This window comes from Aplidium turbinatum, chromosome 12 (genome assembly GCF_918807975.1).
Source record: "Aplidium turbinatum chromosome 12, kaAplTurb1.1, whole genome shotgun sequence".
NCBI classification, from domain to species: Eukaryota; Metazoa; Chordata; class Ascidiacea; order Aplousobranchia; family Polyclinidae; genus Aplidium; species Aplidium turbinatum.
Window position 1 is genome coordinate 1,921,748 of NC_137483.1, and position 22,076 is coordinate 1,943,823.

General features: G+C 37.2%; 1 protein-coding gene across 1 annotated transcript; it reads left to right on the forward strand.

Annotated features, from left to right (window-relative positions):
* Positions 1-9,405: 9,405 nt before the first annotated feature.
* LOC145781265 (uncharacterized) lies at positions 9,406-21,492 on the forward strand (the record flags this gene model as incomplete). The annotated part of the gene is made up of 1 exon (XM_082593041.1): positions 9,406-21,492. A coding segment is annotated over one exon (12,087 nt), but the record flags the coding sequence as incomplete, so codon positions are not given.
* Between the last annotated feature and the right edge of the window lie 584 nt (positions 21,493-22,076).

Below are 22,076 nucleotides of genomic sequence, written 5' to 3' on the forward strand. Positions count from 1 at the left end.
CACATTCACAGGAAGAGGCCATTCCCCATTTGTGCATGGTTGAGCGGAAAATACCGAAGCCCATATGAAGACGGTTGAGGCGCACCCATGCCTGTCTAGGTAGTGTTAGGCCGATGGGGCGTGTGTTGCGTCGGGGATGAACAAATGGAGTCTGGTGGTACTTGACTTCCCTTCAGAATTCCATTTATGGTCCGCCCAATTCCATTTATGGTCTGCGGCTAAGCCGCAGAGATGTCTTGTTCATCAGGTTCGTTGATCAGAAGTTGAGCGGCTGGCACGAATGGGTGTCTTGATTTCAGTCGATGGGGGTGCTCGTTTGGGAGAGCAGAGATCTTGTGGTGAAGATGGTTAGGCTCTAGTGCCCGTCGGCCGAGAGACAGAGTGGATTCTTCGCGACGAAGCTCAGAAGATTGGATGCCAGCGAGAATGGGGATATTGTCCAATGGTATGGGACGCAGGCATCCTGTCATTGTGCGAAGGGCGCTTTTTATGACAGTGTCGATGTTGTGGCAGTGAGCACTGCAGCACCAAACATTTGCACAGTACTCTGCTGAAGAGAAGACAAGGGCTAAAGCTGCTATACGCAAAGTGTCAGTCCTCCCCCCCTATAGCTGGAGCCTTAAACGGGATGTCAGTTTTTTTGCGCACTGACACCAAATGGTGGTGGTATGTGAGCGATCTGTCTAGTGTCACCCCAAGATATTTTAGTTCGGGCAGAAGGACAGAGGTTTTCCATTGTTTTGAACATGTAGCTCACGATCAGATTCCCGATTGTGGAGGTGGAAAGCTGCTGCCAAAGTTTTTGTTTTGCTGACTTTCAGTCGTCAGTTTTGGAGATAAGCTGAGAGAGTTTTCATGCACTGGCTCAAGGTGTCTTCCAGGCTTTATAACCGTGGGCTTAACGACTGTACTGCAATCGAAAGTATAAATTTTCTTGTACCAAATTGTACGAAACTCAGCACATCAATGACTATATAATTATATTTATTTTTGCCATACAAGTTATATCTATAATAAGTTTCAACCGTTTTACGACCCACTGTGGATGGTCTTGCGACCCAAATTTGGGTCGCGACCCACTATTTGCGGACCCCTGGCCTAGAGTAGATAGTTTACATTAGGGCTGCCATACGTCCTCTTTTAGGAGGATTTGTCCTCTTTTTTCAAAAAAAAGTTGTCCCACGAGAAAACTTAAATATGCTTAAATGTCCTCTCTTTTTGCATTTTTTAGTTTCTTGCTTAAATTTTCGATAAGATTTTATTTCTAATGTGACTTTTTAGTTGAAAGCTAAATAAGGCAAAGAAATAATCAAAAAAGGAAAAGTCTGTGAACTGTGACAGAAAAAGCTTATTCTTGCTTAAGAAAAAGACTTTCTCATTTTCTAAACTGATGACACATGAAAAATGGACAGTATATTTCAAACATTGCAAACCTGTGGAATTTTTTAGTAAACTATTAAAAATCGCACAATTCTTCGTCTGAATTAGGTTGTGGCTTATAATGGAAATATAGAAGGCAAAATATTTATGGGATGAATTTGGCAAATAAATTTGCTTTGTTGTATAACTAACTTTTTCTTACGATACACGCCCTCTTTTTCGTGGATGAAAACATGGTACGTTAGGCCTAGTCTACATAGGGATAGAGGTAGTAATAAGGCATTGTGAGCATACAAAGAAGTAGGCTACGCATAAGCTGATATGATGATAACTGCCACTGCAAAAAAGCATACCGAATAGACAAACAATAGCGCTCTGTTTTCAATTGTGTTGATTGTTAGCAATTGCATTGCAGTGGTTGGAGGTGTTCGATATCCGTCTCACATTTGTCCAGGAAATCGTATTCCCGGTATGTTAGAATATACTGTACATAAGACATCATCGCAATTTGCAGCTACGTCTATGCATAGAATCAGTTTATAGATTCATTTATTAAAACATGGAGAGTATTGTCATTGAAAGGAGATTTATTGTTTCACGATAGCTTGCAAGTTGGAGTAACGAGACAAAGTATTATTTAAATATTGGAAACCTTTTGGTTTAATATCACTAAAATCATTATCTAGGTTTTTATAAATTGAAAAAAAACAAAAAACTTTGCTAATGCAATTTGAATTTATTGTTAATGACTCAAACGGTGTTTTGACTAGAATGGGAATGTGTTAGACCAATCTAGTTCGTGTAATTCCATTCGATTAAAAACAAATTTTACCCCAATTATGCCCATTTACAAAGTGTTACCGGTAGTGTCTTGTTGTGTAGCAACAAATGAGACCAAAATGTCGAAGTTGTTATGGAGTGAAAGTGGTCGGATGATGAGAAGAAAACAGGAAAATTCAGATTATAGAAGCTAGGACTTAACATCAAGGAAGGCTTGAAGATGATGAGATCATAGCTACCTTGAGATAGCAAATGAGGGAAAAGGAGTCATGGAATTAGATGCAAAGGAAGAACTTTAATCAAGTCAGCAAACCCCCTTAGTGAGATTGAATTTAGAAAATGAAGAAAAGAAAGAGGTTGAAGAAGCTACTTAAGTATATTTTTTTTCCAGCAGCATCGCAAACTTGATAATAATGTTATAATATAGTTTTATTTAGCCTATTGTCGCACTACAGCAGCTAAAGTCTTTTAGCGACAGGGCTCATTTTTAATTTTAAATCAGGTTTAAGATGTCATCACATTATTACCCAACTTCTTCCACTGCGTTATGCAAGAAAGAGTATAATCGGTATTGTTTTCAAAGTCTTGGCATGACCCGACCTAGAATCGATCTAAGATCTAGCAGCACTAGAGCCGATCTAAGATCTACCAGCACTAGAGCCGATAACCTCTCGGCCACTGAGCCGGTCACACCCATATCAATTGTAGCCGGTTTGGTGATTCAGGTTGCTCATTCTCTTATATGGCAATATGAGGCAGATGTTAATAAAGTACAGTCCCTAAAAGTTCTAACCTTGTTGAGCGATATAAAAACTATGTTATTGATTACTCAGAGATGAGCAAGATTTACCACATTCGGCGGCGTAGCCTAATCGCTATTGAACACCTGAACAAGCAGTAGGCTATGGTGCAGACGAAATTTGAAAAGATGTTGCGACTTTGAAGTTAAAACTTCAATTGGACTTCTCAAAATAAGACAGCCACCGTCTATTTTGTCGGTTGTTAGATCACAAAGCACGATCAAGGCTGCCACGGAGTTTTTTTATGAGTCTAAAATTACTTAATTTTGAACAATTAGTATTTCTAGATCACAATTATTTCTCTTGCTTCTAGAATAAGTTTATATTTAAAGCTGAAATGAAAATTGTAAAATAATAATCAAGTGATAAAAACTTCCTGCGTTTTTCGCAACTGTACGCCGATAGCAATGCATCGATTTATCTTGAAGTTCTTGCAATATTTCACTTTTCTCGCCTTCGTACAAGGTAACAAAGTTTCGTATATATTTGGTTTAACTATCGTCATACCGGTATCTAGGTTTATGCCCAGTAGTTGAAGGTTTAGACGGGAAGGCAAAAAAGCCAAGACCTTTGTGTCCACCTTCAAGCACCTTGCCAAAGATACAACTAATGCTCTTGAGCGGTGTCGAACCAACGTCCCTTCGAACCAAGGCTCTCACTACTTGGCTGATCGAACGTTTAATAGGATTAGCTAGCGGACGAGAGAAAAGCTGAATGATTAAAGGTCAAATATTGATTCGAAAAACATGGTAAAAGTTAATTTATGATTGGAGCGCCTTAGGTTAACCTGATCAAAAATAAAAAGTCCAAAATGTAGGTAGCCTACTAAACTGAAGTTTAGCTAGCGTTTCTACAACTATAGGCTACTGTACTGTATAATTCGGTAAATAGCACTAAAGATGAAGACAGTCTAGTTTTTAAAACGTTTGCTGAACATGAGTTTAGTAAATACATTTTGGATTCTTTATTTTTTGAATAGGCTGATTTATCTTTTCACGATTGATGAGCGAAAATGAAAGGTTAACAATTTCTAGTTTAGACCATTCTCAAACCACCATAATTAACAAACTTCCCAAAAACAAGGCAAGGCCCCGTCCTTTAAACCGTTGCGTTTGTGCTAAGGTGCTCACGCGTTTCGACCGCAAAACGAAACGAAACCGCTGGCATGTGGGCTCAATTTGCTGGAAAACTTAAGACAAAAAGTATTTAATTTGTCTGTTATTGAGCAATATGACAGTTGCATACTAAAACTAAACAATGAATAACCTACTGGGGTGTTCATCCTAAACTTGGGGAGGCGTGTCCCAGGGTGCCCCATGAAAATCAGTCCCCGGCTGGGACGTTGTAAACAAAATAAACTGAAAGAATTCTGCATCAAAAGTAAAATTTTGTTATGACATATTTTGTTTGTGAGCACCCCTCTCTTTTCAGAGGGAATATCCGTCATTTTATACATTGATTCAATGTCTACAAACGCTTCATCAATGTAAAAATGACTGATTTGCAGTTTGGGTTTATTAGTCGGTTCTTGCAAGTCGAAAGTCATCTCAGGTATTAAATGTTTTAAAGAAGAGTTAATACATGTGGCCTAACCACCTACAATAACTTGACACAAGTTCTAAAACTAAATCGCTTTCCTCGAAGAACAATGTCAATGTGCCCTGTTCAATGTAACGCGCGCTTTCCTCTGATGGCATTCCCAGATGTTAGGTTGTCCGTGGTAGAAAATGCAAAGATTGTTGAACATTGGATGAGGATGAGGTGCTCAACAATGCAGAGCAAAGAACAACGCACTGAGCTCAAAGTACCGCGTTCGATACCCGGTGTTACTTTACAAACTTGCAGAGGCTTTTACTGACTTTTTAAACCTTCTAGGTCAGGGATTCTTAAACTTTTTTTAACGCGGACCCCTTAAAAAAATATTTGGTTTGCTTGGACCCCTTTTGTGGCCTAGTCCAAGGATCTTTTTTGATCAGCATGAATTGAACATAACCAGTGTTGGGCGCGATAACTCATTTTTCAGTTAAGCGATAACGATAATCGATAAACGAAAAATGCCTAAAGCGATAACGATAAATCAAAAAAAAGTTAAGCGATAACGATAAGTGATAAATTATCGCCGATAATGTCCGATAACGATAATTTTTTTTCTTGATTAGCGCTGCCCCATCCCATGCAGCACGAACTGTTTTCATCAACACGACGAAAATCGAACATAATATGCTGTGAAGGGCCGTGCTTATAATTATACCAAGTCATCGGCCACTACCAGGCAGCAGTGGCCGAGTGATTAGCGCGTTGGGCTCGCAGTCGAGAGCCTGCATGTTCGACTCCAGCCACCCGGGTAGTACCAAATTTAAGTCATAAGTAGAGCAGACAACCGGAAACAGACATTGCAGTCGGCTGCAGCGTGGGTCAGGTGTACGTCGGAAGGCGTACACCGATGCATAGCGCTCAAGTCCGCTTTCCCGCAATGCAGTATAAAGATAATAAAAAATAAAAAAAAATCTTCAAATACCAGTTGGATGCTTTTATCAATTGAGTTACACTGCCGCTTACGTGCAGTAGGAAAAATAATTAAATCAAATGAAAATACCATAAAAAATTCCAAACTTTGTATTTTGCTTTCTGCTTAAAGGGGTGTTTACAGCAAAGTCAACAATAATTGAAAAAATTCCAAAAAACGCAAAATGCTTGAAAATTTATCAGTAATCTTAAGCGTTATTGGTAGTAAAAATGTGCATACTGTGAAATCCATCAAGCTCAAATTAGTCGTGTTTGTTTAAGAACAACAACATAATTATCTTAATTTACTGATAATTTCAGATAATTTTTTTGTTTTGTTTGTGAACACCATCTTAAAGCAATGGCAGAGCGCTGAGTTGTTGAGATAAGAATTACAATATAGGCACTGTATTAGTGGGAATAAAAATATTTGATTGAGGTAGGCTAGGTCGCATAGGTAAATGAGAAAGGTTATACTGTATTTAGCATAATTTTACCACGCAACTGGATGCGCCTATTGTCATGCAAAAACTACTACAAGATGCAAAAAATGTGATCTTGGTCTGCATGTTAAATGCTTCAAGCAATATCATATTCCGCAATGACTTGTTTCAGTGATATTGTGTTACTTTGCTAAATTTCATCTTCATATTTTTTGAACTTTCATTTTAATAAAATGCTCGATGACAATAATGACATGACAAGACATGAACAAGACATTTCCCATTTATCACTTTGAGCGATAAGTAAAATGTAGGCTAATAACGCTTAAGCATTACGCACAAGAAACTTGTGAAATTTGATAACGGATTTGCCTAGCGTCTTATATAGGAGGACGGTTTTTTCTCAAAAGTACAAACACAATTAGGAAAAAAATAATTGTGATAGGCTATATTTTTTAGGTCATAATTATGCAATATTTAAATTTTCCGAAAATTTGTTTAAGTACTTTCACTTTCGGCACAAATGGGTTAACTTTTTAAGTTAAATGGCACTTACGAATTTGGTTATTATTTTTGGATTAAAGTTATATCGCCAAGCTAGAAAAAAATTGATCTTATAGTGACTAGTCTATAACTGATCTTGTGTTGTTATTGTGTGTGAATTTTGTCTTTTAAACTGAGTTTGTGACGTAACCGCACGTCTCAAGGCAAGTTCTTGCAATTTTAGTTAATCTACTCATCTAAAGATTTAATGCGCTTAAAACAGTAAGTTTCATGTTATGACGAGAGGGATTTTATTTTTTTAAGACAATTACTAAAAACTAACACTTCCAACGAAAAAAGAAAACACAAGAATAAAATGGTTGATCGTGAGGTGGCGCGAAAGACCATGTTTCCAATGTAAAAGCGGAATTGCGACATTGTATTGCGACACTTTCACAAACCACTTGCCAATTTCTTTCGCTTCACTTCAAAGGAATCTGTACTGTCTGTGCGCTTACATTTTAATTGTAAAATTCACTCGCGATTGCCGATTGCAGCAAAACAGCAAGAGACTTGTTGCATGCATTTCATTGCATTGCAATTTGCAACTCTAAAAATTATTGTGTTGTCAGGGCCGTCGCTGCAGGGGGGCGTGCCCCTTCCCCTGAAAACAACCTGTGCACATACACTTCAGGCACTGAAAAAGAACTGGTTTTAATTTTAGTTTCATTAACTAGGTGGCTAGTAAAAATATTACTTTTCATGGTTTTTCCACTTGTGTGTTGATCGGAAATAAAATTTATCGGCGATTAATTATCGGCGATAATCAAATATTGCCTTTGGCGATAACGATAACTGAAAAAATAATTGAGCGATAACGATAAGCGATAAAAATTTATCGCCGATAATGCCCATCACTGGACATAACGCAATAAAATTAAAATGAATTGGTAACAAAAAATTTATTTCTATTTGAATAAGGACCTTCTGATGATCATCTTTTTAGGGTGAAATAGGCTGTCAAGTGTTAGAGAGTAGTAACTATATTTGGTTTAATGTAGGCTAACAAAATTTATGTTTTATAAAATTTAAGAAATAGCGAATGCAGATGTTTTTCAATATCTTCGATTTAATTTCAGTAATGTGAAGGATGCTGCTGATTGTCTTCAACAAGAACATGAAATTGTGGCTTCGTTTTTGATAGGGCAACAGCAACACGCATGTCATCCTTTGCATCCAACGATTTCAACTCTTTGTTTTGATAGTTCCCAAGGAGGAAAATCCTGACTTACATAAATACGTAGGCTAGTCGCAAAAAGGATTATAGCAGCCATTGCTTTTTTTACCAAAAGAAGATAGGCTATGCTTGCGTCAACGAACTCCAAAAATCGCCAATACTTTTCGAATTAAAAGAAATTTTTAATGAATAACGTAATAAACGTACGTAACAAAAAACAGTAGGCTTACAATGCAATAACAATTAGGCTATCTGGAAACACCAAACCAAACAAGAAATTATCAGCGTTGTTTGAACTTAATCTCTTTTCTGTTGCAAAATTTCTTCCATTTTTGAAATTATACACTAAGATTTCCCTTGGGCCTTCATGGACCCCCTAAAACTAGTCCGCGTACCCCTTGGGGGTTCATGGACCCCAGTTTAAGAACCCCTGTTCTAGGTTCTCGGGGAATTTCAGCAGAATGCTTTGAGCCTTGCGATCCGATGGCAGCTTGTATAGAAGAAGCAGGCAACTACATGTGCGTTTGCAATCAAGGTTGGACTGGAAGCGGAACTTTATGTGAAGGTAAGAAGATGGCGATTGGAAAAATAAGCGCTAATAATAATATTGCAAAATGTTTAATATCACAACTTTTTTAACCATAAACAAACATATCCTGGCAACAACTAAGTATTTAACGTTACAAAATAAAAATAGCAAACGTAGCTGAAACTTTTGCTATTTTGGTTTTATAAAGTTAGGAGCTGTGTTGTTGCTCAGTGATGTTTGCTTATGTTCAATGTTAATCCATAACAGATGAAAGTTTTTAAATTACCCAATAACTACTTTTTAATTCCATTACATTAACGCCGGGATTAGGATTTTTTTAAGGTGGGATTCTTCAACAGTAGGCTACTTGTTCTACCAACACAATGCTATCAATAAAATATACAAAAAATGCTCATTTTCTGCAGCTTTTCTTACACCTGTAGCAATGTAGCATATAAAATGTGTAAAGAATTTTTCGTAGCCTACTTTATTTTTTCTGTATATTTGAACTAAACCCATAGTAGCTGCAATAATTTTAATGCTTTCAATAATAAATATTGCTTAATATGTCAAGTTTAGGCACTTTTTCTAAATTGAATTAAGGGTTCCAATGAATACCACATATTTTGTTTGAATTTGACCTGGAATGGTCTACGCTTTTAAAGATTTCAAATTAATAGTAAACGTATGTCCCAAGCAGGAATTTACCAAAAAAATTTTTCTATCTCATAAAATCTTACAAACGTCTTCATCGTATACTATTACACTTATACCGACATCATTAACATAAATACATTTGTAAATGTTTTTTCAAAAAACAAACGGGTGATACAATGCCATGAGATATGAAATAAGAAGAGGAAAAATACTGCCTTTCTAGACTAAAAACTGTACCAAACTATTTCGAAACAAATACAAGTCTGTTGAAAATCGAAAAAGAAAAACAAAATACCTCAACACATCTTTTACATCTTGAGAGAACATTCAACATAGTTACATTTAAAACTCAATTTGAAAAATATGCACATTTTTAGATTTTGAAAGATATCCGTTTTCTTTCGGTTTCTCGGTTAGGAGGGGGTTGGTCACATGACCAAGTGCCTACATATCATCATGGCAGACAGGTAGTCATTAACAGAACTAGCCCCTGAAAACAACAGTCGTGTCTGACTGGTTTGTATCACAATGAATGCCAAATCATGAGTCACATATTACAAGTAACTTCTCCTTCAAAATAAAATAAAACTTATCAACGTTGTTTCAACAGACTTGGATGAATGCCGCAATAAGACAAACCCCAACATATGTGACAGGAATGGAAACTGCACCAACACAATAGGTAGCTTCAATTGCGCGTGCAATAATGGATACACAGGAGATGGAAGCAGCTGCACTGACATCGACGAATGCCCAAGTGGAAACAATTCAAACAATTGTGATGACAATGCAATGTGTTTGAATACAGAAGGAAGTTTTGTATGCACTTGTAAGAGTGGATACACTGGAGATGGAACATGGTGCACAGATATCGACGAATGCACAAGTGGAAACAATTCAAACAATTGTGATGACAATGGAATGTGTTTGAATACAGAAGGAAGTTTTGTATGCACTTGTAAGAGTGGATACACTGGAGATGGAACATGGTGCACAGATATCGACGAATGCACAAATGGAAGCAATTCAAACAATTGTGATGATAATGCAATGTGTTTAAATACAGAAGGAAGTTTTGTATGCACTTGTAAGAGTGGATACACTGGAAACGGAAGATATTGTAACGACATCGACGAGTGTAGAAGTAGCTACTATACACACAACTGTGATGTGAATGCAATGTGTATAAACACAAATGGGAATTTTGTATGCACTTGCAAGAGTGGATACACAGGAGATGGAACATTCTGCAATGACATTGACGAGTGCACAAGTAACTACTATACACACAACTGTGATGTAAATGCAATGTGCAGAAACACAAATGGAAGTTTTGTATGCACTTGCAAAAGTGGATACACTGGAGATGGAAGATATTGTAATGACATCGACGAGTGCACAACTAACAATACACACAACTGTGATGTGAATGCAATGTGTATGAATACAAATGGAAGTTTTGTATGCATTTGCAAAGGTGGATACATAGGAGATGGAAGATATTGTAACGATATCGACGAGTGCACAAGTAACAACCATACACACAACTGTGATGTGAATGCAATGTGTATGAACACAAATGGAAGTTTTGTATGCACTTGCAAGAGTGGATACAGTGGGGATGGAAGATATTGCAATGACATTGACGAGTGCACAAATTACAACTACACACATAACTGTGATGTTAATGCAATGTGTATGAACACAAATGGAAGTTTTGTATGCACTTGCAACAGTGGATACACTGGAAATGGAAGATATTGTAATGACAACGACGAGTGCACAAGTAACAATTATACACACAACTGTGATGTGAATGCAATGTGTATGAACACAAATGGAAGTTTTGTATGCACTTGCAAGAGTGGATACACTGGAAACGGAAGATATTGTAATGACATCGACGAGTGCACAAGTAACAACTACACACACAACTGTGATGTGAATGCAATGTGTATGAACACAAATGGAAGTTTTGTATGCACTTGCAAGAGTGGATACACTGGAGATGGAACAAATTGTAACGACATTGACGAGTGCACAAATTACAACTACACACATAACTGTGATGTTAATGCGATGTGTATGAACACAAATGGAAGTTTTGTATGCAGTTGCAACAGCGGATACACTGGAGATGGAACATATTGTAATGACATCGACGAGTGCACAAGTAACAATTATACACACAACTGTGATGTGAATGCAATGTGTATGAACACAAATGGAAGTTTTGTATGCTTTTGCAAAGGTGGATACACTGGAAATGGAAGATATTGTAATGACATCGACGAGTGCACAAGTAACAATTATACACACAACTGTGATGTCAATGCAATGTGTATGAATACAAATGGAAGTTTTGTATGCACTTGCAAGAGTGGATACACAGGAGATGGAACTTATTGTAATGACATCGACGAGTGCACAAGTAACAATTACACACACAATTGTGATGTGAATGCAATGTGTATGAACACAAATGGGAGTTTTGTATGCACTTGTAAGAGTGGATACACAGGAGATGGAACATATTGTAATGACATCGACGAGTGCACAAATTACAACTATACACACAACTGTGATGTGAATGCAGTGTGTACGAATAATAATGGGAACTTTACATGCACTTGCAAGAGTGGATACACTGGAGATGGAACATATTGCAGTGATATCGACGAATGCACAAGTAACATCTATGAACACAACTGTGATGTGAATACAATATGTATGAACACAAATGGAAGTTTTGTGTGTACTTGCAAAGATGGATATGCAGATGTAAACCTTTTGTCTGGTAACCCGATTTGCTGTGATATCAATGAGTGTGAAAGCATTTCAAATATTTGCCATGACAACGCTTTGTGTGTCAACACTGATGGTAGCTTCGAATGTTCTTGTGAGAATGGATTTACTGGCAACGGAACATATTGTGAGGACATCAATGAATGTACAAGCAAAACATTCCCTAATAATTGCGATATGGATGCAATGTGTATGAACTCAGCTGGGTCGTTTCAGTGTATATGTAATGTTGGCTACGTTGGAGATGGTGTTAAATGTGCCGATATCAACACGTTTACTTGTGACGTATTTCCAAAAGGTTGTGATGATAATGCCAATTGTTTAGACATTATTGGGACTTTTAGGTGTATCTGCAAAGGTGGCTTTATTGGAAATGGTACACATTGTAATGACATTGACGAATGCACTAATGCGATTTATAACCATAATTGTCATGAAAATGCTTCTTGCACGAACACTGAAGGCGGCTTTGATTGCAACTGCAACAATGGATTCATTGGGGATGGAAGATATTGTGTTAGTCTTCAGCAATTCAATTGCTTGGATTATCCCCAAGGTTGTGATCCAAACGCAGGTTGTCTAGTTTCAGAAGGTGGTATGGATGCTCTAAGAAAAAAAAGAAGTCCGGAGGAAAGCGATGATGTATGGGAAGGCATAAATCAATGCATTTGCAACACAGGTTACACTGGAACTGGAACTTTCTGTACCGACATTGATGAATGTTTAACTGAAACAACTTGCCATCCAAACGCAACATGTTCAAATGACGCAGGAAGTTTTCAATGCACTTGCAACAAGGGATACATAGGAGATGGACGTTTTTGTAACGAAATTCACAATTTTAATTGTGAAACTTATCCTCAGGGTTGCCATGCAAACGCGCAATGTACAAATATACTAGGAGATTCCAAATGTCGCTGCAATATGGGTTATGTTGGAAATGGAATAATATGCAAAGACATTGATGAATGCACTAGTAAAACCTATCCACACAATTGCAATACTAATGGAACATGCACCAACACAATTGGTAGTTTTAAATGCTCTTGCAATGCGGATTACATCGGGGATGGTATATTTTGTGTCCACGAGGACGAATTCAATTGCACAACGTTTCCACAAGGTTGTGACGTTAATGCCATGTGCACAAATACAACCGGAGGTATGGAATGCTCGTGTAATGATGGATATACAGGTGACGGAATATCTTGCCAAGACATCAATGAATGCAGAAGTGATACTTATAAACACAACTGTCATGAAAATGCAAGATGCAGAAACAGACGTGGAACGTTTATATGCACTTGCAATACTGGACATCAGGGAAATGGCACCAACTGTGAAGAGATTAATGAGTGCACTGATATAACGCATCCACACAACTGTGATAAAAATGCACAATGCATGAACACAATTGGCAGCTTCACCTGCAATTGCAACAATGACTATTTTGGAGATGGAAGAAATTGTGATAAAATTGATGAATACATTTGTGGGATCCTTTATCAAATCTGCATCGCAAACCCAACCTGCAAAAATGAGCAAGAAAGATTCAAATGCAACTGCAAAAAAGACACAAATGACTTCGGACCACCATGTGAAGAAATACTGGACCAAATCTGCACAATTTATCAACCATTCTGTCACACACATGCACGATGCACATACACCAATAGCACAATAGGATGCACTTGCAACAATGGATACACTGGAAATGGAAGATATTGCAATGACATCGACGAATGCACAAGTAACTACTATACACATAACTGTGATGTGAATGCAATGTGTATGAACACAAATGGGAGTTTTGTATGCATTTGCAACAGCGGATACACTGGAGATGGAACATATTGTAATGACATCGACGAGTGCACGAGTAACAATTATACACACAACTGTGATGTGAATGCAATGTGTATGAACACAAATGGAAGTTTTGTATGCACTTGCAAGAGTGGATACACTGGAAATGGAAGATATTGTAATGACATCGACGAGTGCACAAGTAACAATTATACACACAACTGTGATGTGAATGCAATGTGTATGAACACAAATGGAAGTTTTGTATGCACTTGCAAGAATGGATACACTGGAAATGGAATGTATTGTAATGACATTGATGAGTGCACAAGTAACAATTATACACACAACTGTGATGTGAATGCAATGTGCACAAACACAAATGGAAGTTTTGTATGCACTTGCAAGAGTGGATACACTGGAAATGGAAGATATTGTAATGACATCGACGAGTGCACAAGTAACAATTATACACACAACTGTGATGTGAATGCAATGTGTATGAACACAAATGGAAGTTTTGTATGCACTTGCAAGAGTGGATACACTGGAAATGGAATTTATTGTAATGACATTGACGAGTGCACAAGTAACAATTATACACACAACTGTGATGTGAATGCAATGTGCACAAACACAAATGGAAGTTTTGTATGCACTTGCAAGAGTGGATACACTGGAAATGGAAGATATTGTAATGACATCGACGAGTGCACAAGTAACAATTATACACACAACTGTGATGTGAATGCAATGTGTATGAACACAAATGGAAGTTTTGTATGCACTTGCAAGAGTGGATACACTGGAAATGGAACAAATTGTAGCGACATTGACGAGTGCACAAGTAACAATTATACACACAACTGTGATGTGAATGCAATGTGTATGAACACAAATGGAAGTTTTGTATGCACTTGCAAGAGTGGATACACTGGAAATGGAATTTATTGTAATGACATTGACGAGTGCACAAGTAACAATTATACACACAACTGTGATGTGAACGCAGTGTGTATGAACACAAATGGAAGTTTTGTATGCACTTGCAACAGCGGATACACTGGAAATGGAACAAATTGTAACGACATCGACGAGTGTACAAGTAACAATTATACACACAGCTGTGATGTGAATGCAATGTGTATGAACACAAATGGGAGTTTTGTATGCACTTGCAAGAGTGGATACACTGGAAATGGAATTTATTGTAACGACATCGACGAGTGCACAAGTAACAATTATACACACAGCTGTGATGTGAATGCAATGTGTATGAACACAAATGGGAGTTTTGTATGCACTTGCAAGAATGGATACACTGGAAATGGAATTTATTGTAATGACATTGACGAGTGCACAAGTAACAATTATATACGCAACTGTGATGTAAATGCAATGTGTATGAACACAAATGGAAGTTTTGTATGCACTTGCAAGAGTGGATACACTGGAAATGGAATTTATTGTAACGATATCGACGAGTGCACAAGTAACAATTATACACACAACTGTGATGTGAATGCAATGTGTATGAACACAAATGGAAGTTTTGTATGCACTTGCAAGAGTGGATACGCTGGAAATGGAAGATATTGTAATGACATCGACGAGTGCACAAGTAACAATTATACACACAACTGTGATGTGAATGCAATGTGTATGAACACAAATGGAAGTTTTGTATGCACTTGCAAGAGTGGATACATTGGAAATGGAAGATATTGTAACGATATCGACGAGTGCACAAGTAACAATTATACACACAACTGTGATGTGAATGCAATGTGTATGAACACAAATGGGAGTTTTGTATGCACTTGTAAAAGTGGATACACTGGAAACGGAATTTATTGTAAAGACATCGACGAGTGCACAAGTAACAATTATACACACAACTGTGATGTGAATGAAATGTGTATGAACACAAATGGGAGTTTTGTATGCACTTGCAAAAGTGGATACACTGGAAATGGAATTTATTGTAACGACATTGACGAGTGCACAAGTAACAATTATACACACAACTGTGATGTGAATGCAATGTGTATGAATACAAATGGAAGTTTTGTATGCACTTGCAAGAGTGGATACACTGGAAATGGAACAAATTGTAACGACATCGACGAGTGCACAAGTAACAATTATACACACAACTGTGATGTGAATGCAATGTGTATGAACACAAATGGAAGTTTTGTATGCACTTGCAAGAGTGGATACACTGGAAATGGAATTTATTGTAATGACATTGACGAGTGCACAAGTAACAATTATACACACAACTGTGATGTGAATGCAATGTGCACAAACACAAATGGAAGTTTTGTATGCACTTGCAAAAGTGGATACACTGGAAATGGAAGATATTGTAATGACATCGACGAGTGCACAAGTAACAATTATATACACAACTGTGATGTGAATGCAATGTGTATGAACACAAATGGAAGTTTTGTATGCACTTGCAAGAGTGGATACACTGGAAATGGAACAAATTGTAACGACATTGACGAGTGCACAAGTAACAATTATACACACAACTGTGATGTGAATGCAATGTGTATCAACACAAATGGAAGTTTTGTATGCACTTGCAAGAGTGGATACACTGGAAATGGAATTTATTGTAATGACATTGACGAGTGCACAAGTAACAATTATACACACAACTGTGATGTGAACGCAGTGTGTATGAACACAAATGGAAGTTTTGTATGCACTTGCAACAGCGGATACACTGGAAATAGAACAAATTGTAACGACATCGACGAGTGTACAAGTAACAATTATACACACAGCTGTGATGTGAATGCAATGTGTATGAACACAAATGGGAGTTTTGTATGCACTTGCAAGAGTGGATACACTGGAAATGGAATTTATTGTAACGACATCGACGAGTGCACAAGTAACAATTATACACACAGCTGTGATGTGAATGCAATGTGTATGAACACAATTGGGAGTTTTATATGCACTTGCAAGAATGGATACACTGGAAATGGAATTTATTGTAATGACATTGACGAGTGCACAAGTAACAATTATATACACAACTGTGATGTGAATGCAATGTGTATGAACACAAATGGAAGTTTTGTATGCACTTGCAAGAGTGGATACACTGGAAATGGAATTTATTGTAATGACATCGACGAGTGCACAAGTAACAATTATACGCACAACTGTGATGTGAATGCAATGTGTATGAACACAAATGGAAGTTTTGTATGCACTTGCAAGAGTGGATACGCTGGAAATGGAAGATATTGTAATGACATCGACGAGTGCACAAGTAACAATTATACACACAACTGTGATGTGAATGCAATGTGTATGAACACAAATGGAAGTTTTGTATGCACTTGCAAGAGTGGATACATTGGAAATGGAAGATATTGTAACGATATCGACGAGTGCACAAGTAACAATTATACACACAACTGTGATGTGAATGCAATGTGTATGAACACAAATGGGAGTTTTGTATGCACTTGTAAAAGTGGATACACTGGAAATGGAATTTATTGTAATGACATCGACGAGTGCACAAGTAACAATTATACACACAACTGTGATGTGAATGCAATGTGTATGAACACAAATGGGAGTTTTGTATGCACTTGCAAAAGTGGATACACTGGAAATGGAATTTATTGTAACGACATTGACGAGTGCACAAGTAACAATTATACACACAACTGTGATGTGAATGCAATGTGTATGAATACAAATGGAAGTTTTGTATGCACTTGCAAGAGTGGATACACTGGAAATGGAAGATATTGTAACGACATCGACGAGTGCACAAGTAACAATTATACACACAACTGTGATGTGAATGCAATGTGTATGAATACAAATGGAAGTTTTGTATGCACTTGCAAGACTGGATACACTGGAAATGGAACAAATTGTAACGACATCGACGAGTGCACAAGTAACAATTACACACACAACTGTGATGTGAATGCAATGTGTATGAACACAAATGGAAGTTTTGTATGCACTTGCAAGAGTGGATACACTGGAAATGGAACAAATTGTAACGACATCGACGAGTGCACAAGTAACAATTATACACACAACTGTGATGTGAATGCAATGTGTATGAACACAAATGGGAGTTTTGTATGCACTTGCAAAAGTGGATACACTGGAAATGGAATTTATTGTAATGACATCGACGAGTGCACAAGTAACAATTATACACACAACTGTGATGTGAATGCAATGTGCACAAACACAAACGGAAGTTTTGTATGCACTTGCAAGAGTGGATACACTGGAAATGGAAGATATTGTAATGACATCGACGAGTGCACAAGTAACAATTATACACACAACTGTGATGTGAATGCAATGTGTATGAACACAAATGGAAGTTTTGTATGCACTTGCAAGAGTGGATACACTGGAAATGGAATTTATTGTAATGACATTGACGAGTGCACAAGTAACAATTATACACACAACTGTGATGTGAATGCAATGTGCACAAACACAAATGGAAGTTTTGTATGCACTTGCAAGAGTGGATACACTGGAAATGGAAGATATTGTAATGACATCGACGAGTGCACAAGTAACAATTATACACACAACTGTGATGTGAATGCAATGTGTATGAACACAAATGGAAGTTTTGTATGCACTTGCAAGAATGGATACACTGGAAATGGAATTTATTGTAATGACATTGACGAGTGCACAAGTAACAATTATACACACAACTGTGATGTGAACGCAGTGTGTATGAACACAAATGGAAGTTTTGTATGCACTTGCAAGAGTGGATACACTGGAAATGGAACAAATTGTAATGACATCGACGAGTGCACAAGTAACAATTATACACACAACTGTGATGTGAATGCAATGTGTATGAACACAAATGGGAGTTTTGTATGCACTTGCAAGAATGGATACACTGGAAATGGAATTTATTGTAACGACATCGACGAGTGCACAAGTAACAATTATACACACAGCTGTGATGTGAATGCAATGTGTATGAACACAAATGGGAGTTTTGTATGCACTTGCAAGAATGGATACACTGGAAATGGAATTTATTGTAATGACATTGACGAGTGCACAAGAAACAATTATACACACAACTGTGATGTGAATGCAATGTGTATGAACACAAATGGGAGTTTTGTATGCACTTGCAAGAGTGGATACACTGGAAATGGAATTTATTGTAATGACATTGACGAGTGCACAAGTAACAATTATACGCACAACTGTGATGTGAATGCAATGTGTATGAACACAAATGGAAGTTTTGTATGCACTTGCAAGAGTGGATACACTGGAAATGGAAGATATTGTAATGACATCGACGAGTGCACAAGTAACAATTATACACACAACTGTGATGTGAATGCAATGTGTATGAACACAAATGGAAGTTTTGTATGCACTTGCAAGAGTGTATACATTGGAAATGGAAAATATTGTAACGATATCGACGAGTGCACAAGTAACAATTATACACACAACTGTGATGTGAATGCAATGTGTATGAACACAAATGGGAGTTTTGTATGCACTTGTAAAAGTGGATACACTGGAAATGGAATTTATTGTAATGACATCGACGAGTGCACAAGTAACAATTATACACACAACTGTGATGTGAATGCAATGTGTATGAACACAAATGGGAGTTTTGTATGCACTTGCAAAAGTGGATACACTGGAAATGGAATTTATTGCAACGACATTGACGAGTGCACAAGTAACAATTATACACACAACTGTGATGTGAATGCAATGTGTATGAACACAAATGGAAGTTTTGTATGCACTTGCAAGAGTGGATACACTGGAAATGGAACAAATTGTAACGACATCGACGAGTGCACAAGTAACAATTACACACACAACTGTGATGTGAATGCAATGTGTATGAACACAAATGGAAGTTTTGTATGCACTTGCAAGAGTGGATACACTGGAAATGGAACAAATTGTAACGACATCGACGAGTGCACAAGTAACAATTATACACACAACTGTGATGTGAATGCAATGTGTATGAACACAAATGGGAGTTTTGTATGCACTTGCAAAAGTGGATACACTGGAAATGGAATTTATTGTAATGACATCGACGAGTGCACAAGTAACAATCATACACACAACTGTGATGTGAATGCAATGTGTATGAACACAAATGGGAGTTTTGTATGCACTTGCAAAAGTGGATACACTGGAAATGGAATTTATTGTAATGACATCGACGAGTGCACAAGTAACAATTATACACACAACTGTGATGTGAATGCAATGTGTATGAACACAAATGGGAGTTTTGTATGCACTTGCAAGAATGGATACACTGGAAATGGAGGATATTGTAATGACATCGACGAGTGCACAAGTAACAATTATACACACAACTGTGATGTGAATGCAATGTGTATGAACACAAATGGGAGTTTTGTATGCACTTGCAAAAGTGGATACACTGGAAATGGAATTTATTGTAATGACATCGACGAGTGCACAAGTAACAATTATACACACAACTGTGATGTGAATGCAATGTGTATGAACACAAATGGGAGTTTTGTATGCACTTGCAAAAGTGGATACACTGGAAATGGAATTTATTGTAATGACATCGACGAGTGCACAAGTAACAATTATACACACAACTGTGATGTGAATGCAATGTGTATGAACACAAATGGAAGTTTTGTATGCACTTGCAAGAGTGGATACACTGGAAATGGAAGATATTGTAATGACATCGACGAGTGCACAAGTAACAATTACACACACAACTGTGATGTGAATGCAATGTGTATGAACACAAATGGTAGTTTTGTATGCACTTGCAAGAATGGATACACTGGAAATGGAAGATATTGTAACGACATCGACGAGTGCACAAGTAACAATTACACACACAACTGTGATGTGAATGCAATGTGTATGAACACAAATGGAAGTTTTGTATGCACTTGCAAGAGTGGATACACTGGAAATGGAATTTATTGTAATGACATCGACGAGTGCACAAGTAACAATTATACACACAACTGTGATGTGAATGCAATGTGTATGAACACAAATGGAAGTTTTGTATGCACTTGCAAGAGTGGATACACTGGAAATGGAAGATATTGTAATGACATCGACGAGTGCACAAGTAACAATTATACACACAACTGTGATGTGAATGCAATGTGTATGAACACAAATGGAAGTTTTGTATGCACTTGCAAAAGTGGATACACTGGAAATGGAAGATATTGTAATGACATCGACGAGTGCACAAGTAACAATTATACACACAACTGTGATGTGAATGCAATGTGTATGAATACAAATGGAAGTTTTGTATGCACTTGCAAAAATGGATACACTGGAAATGGAAGATATTGTAATGACATTGACGAGTGCACAAGTAACAATTATACACACAACTGTGATGTGAACGCAATGTGTATGAATACAAATGGGAGTTTTGTATGCACTTGCAAGAGTGGATACACTGGAAATGGAAGATATTGTAAGGACATTGACGAGTGCACAAGTAACAATTATACACACAACTGTGATGTGAATGCAATGTGTATGAACACAAATGGAAGTTTTGTATGCACTTGCAAGAGTGGATACACTGGAAATGGAAGATATTGTAACGACATCGACGAGTGCACAAGTAACAATTATACACACAACTGTGATGTGAACGCAGTGTGTATGAATACAAATGGGAGTTTTGTATGCACTTGCAACAGTGGATACACTGGAAATGGAATTTATTGTAACGACATCGACGAGTGCACAAGTAACAATTATACACACAACTGTGATGTGAATGCAATGTGTATGAACACAAATGGGAGTTTTGTATGCACTTGCAAGAGTGGATACACTGGAAATGGAAGATATTGTAACGACATCGACGAGTGCACAAGTAACAATTATACACACAACTGTGATGTGAATGCAATGTGTATGAACACTAATGGAAGTTTTGTATGCACTTGCAAGAGTGGATACACTGGAAACGGAAGCGCTTGTAATGGTACGTCTATATAAATTTTGCCTTTTTTAGGGGAAATCATAGTTTTGTTTCTTTAGTTCAGTTCTGTTGTGAGAAAAACTTTAATCTCATTTGTGTGCATCTATTTTCGCTGTGTTTGTTTAATGTATGTGATATTTAACCGTAGGCATACGAAGCCGAGTAACGTCATCAAGTTTAACATCTTCAAGTTTATTACATATAGAAATACAAACCTACGCAACAAATTAAGTATAACAACAAACAAATACAACATAAGTATTAAGTATAACAACATAACAACAAATTAATATGTAATAAACTTGAAGATGTTAAACTTGATCACGTTACTCGGCTTCGTATGCCTATGGATTAACAAGACAAACTCTCTACCGAAGCTCTATATGTGATATTATTACGCATCATCGTTTTTGCATTAATTTGCTTCTTGCTGATTTTTTAGTCTCGCTTTATGTTCATTCAGATATCAACGAGTGTTTGAACTCTGCTGCCCGTTGTCCTAACTTGAGGTGTGTCAATCAACTGGGTAGTTTTCAGTGCATTTGTTCTGGGAACTCGAACAGAAGTTGCACATGTAAGTTCATAATTTATGCTAACACTG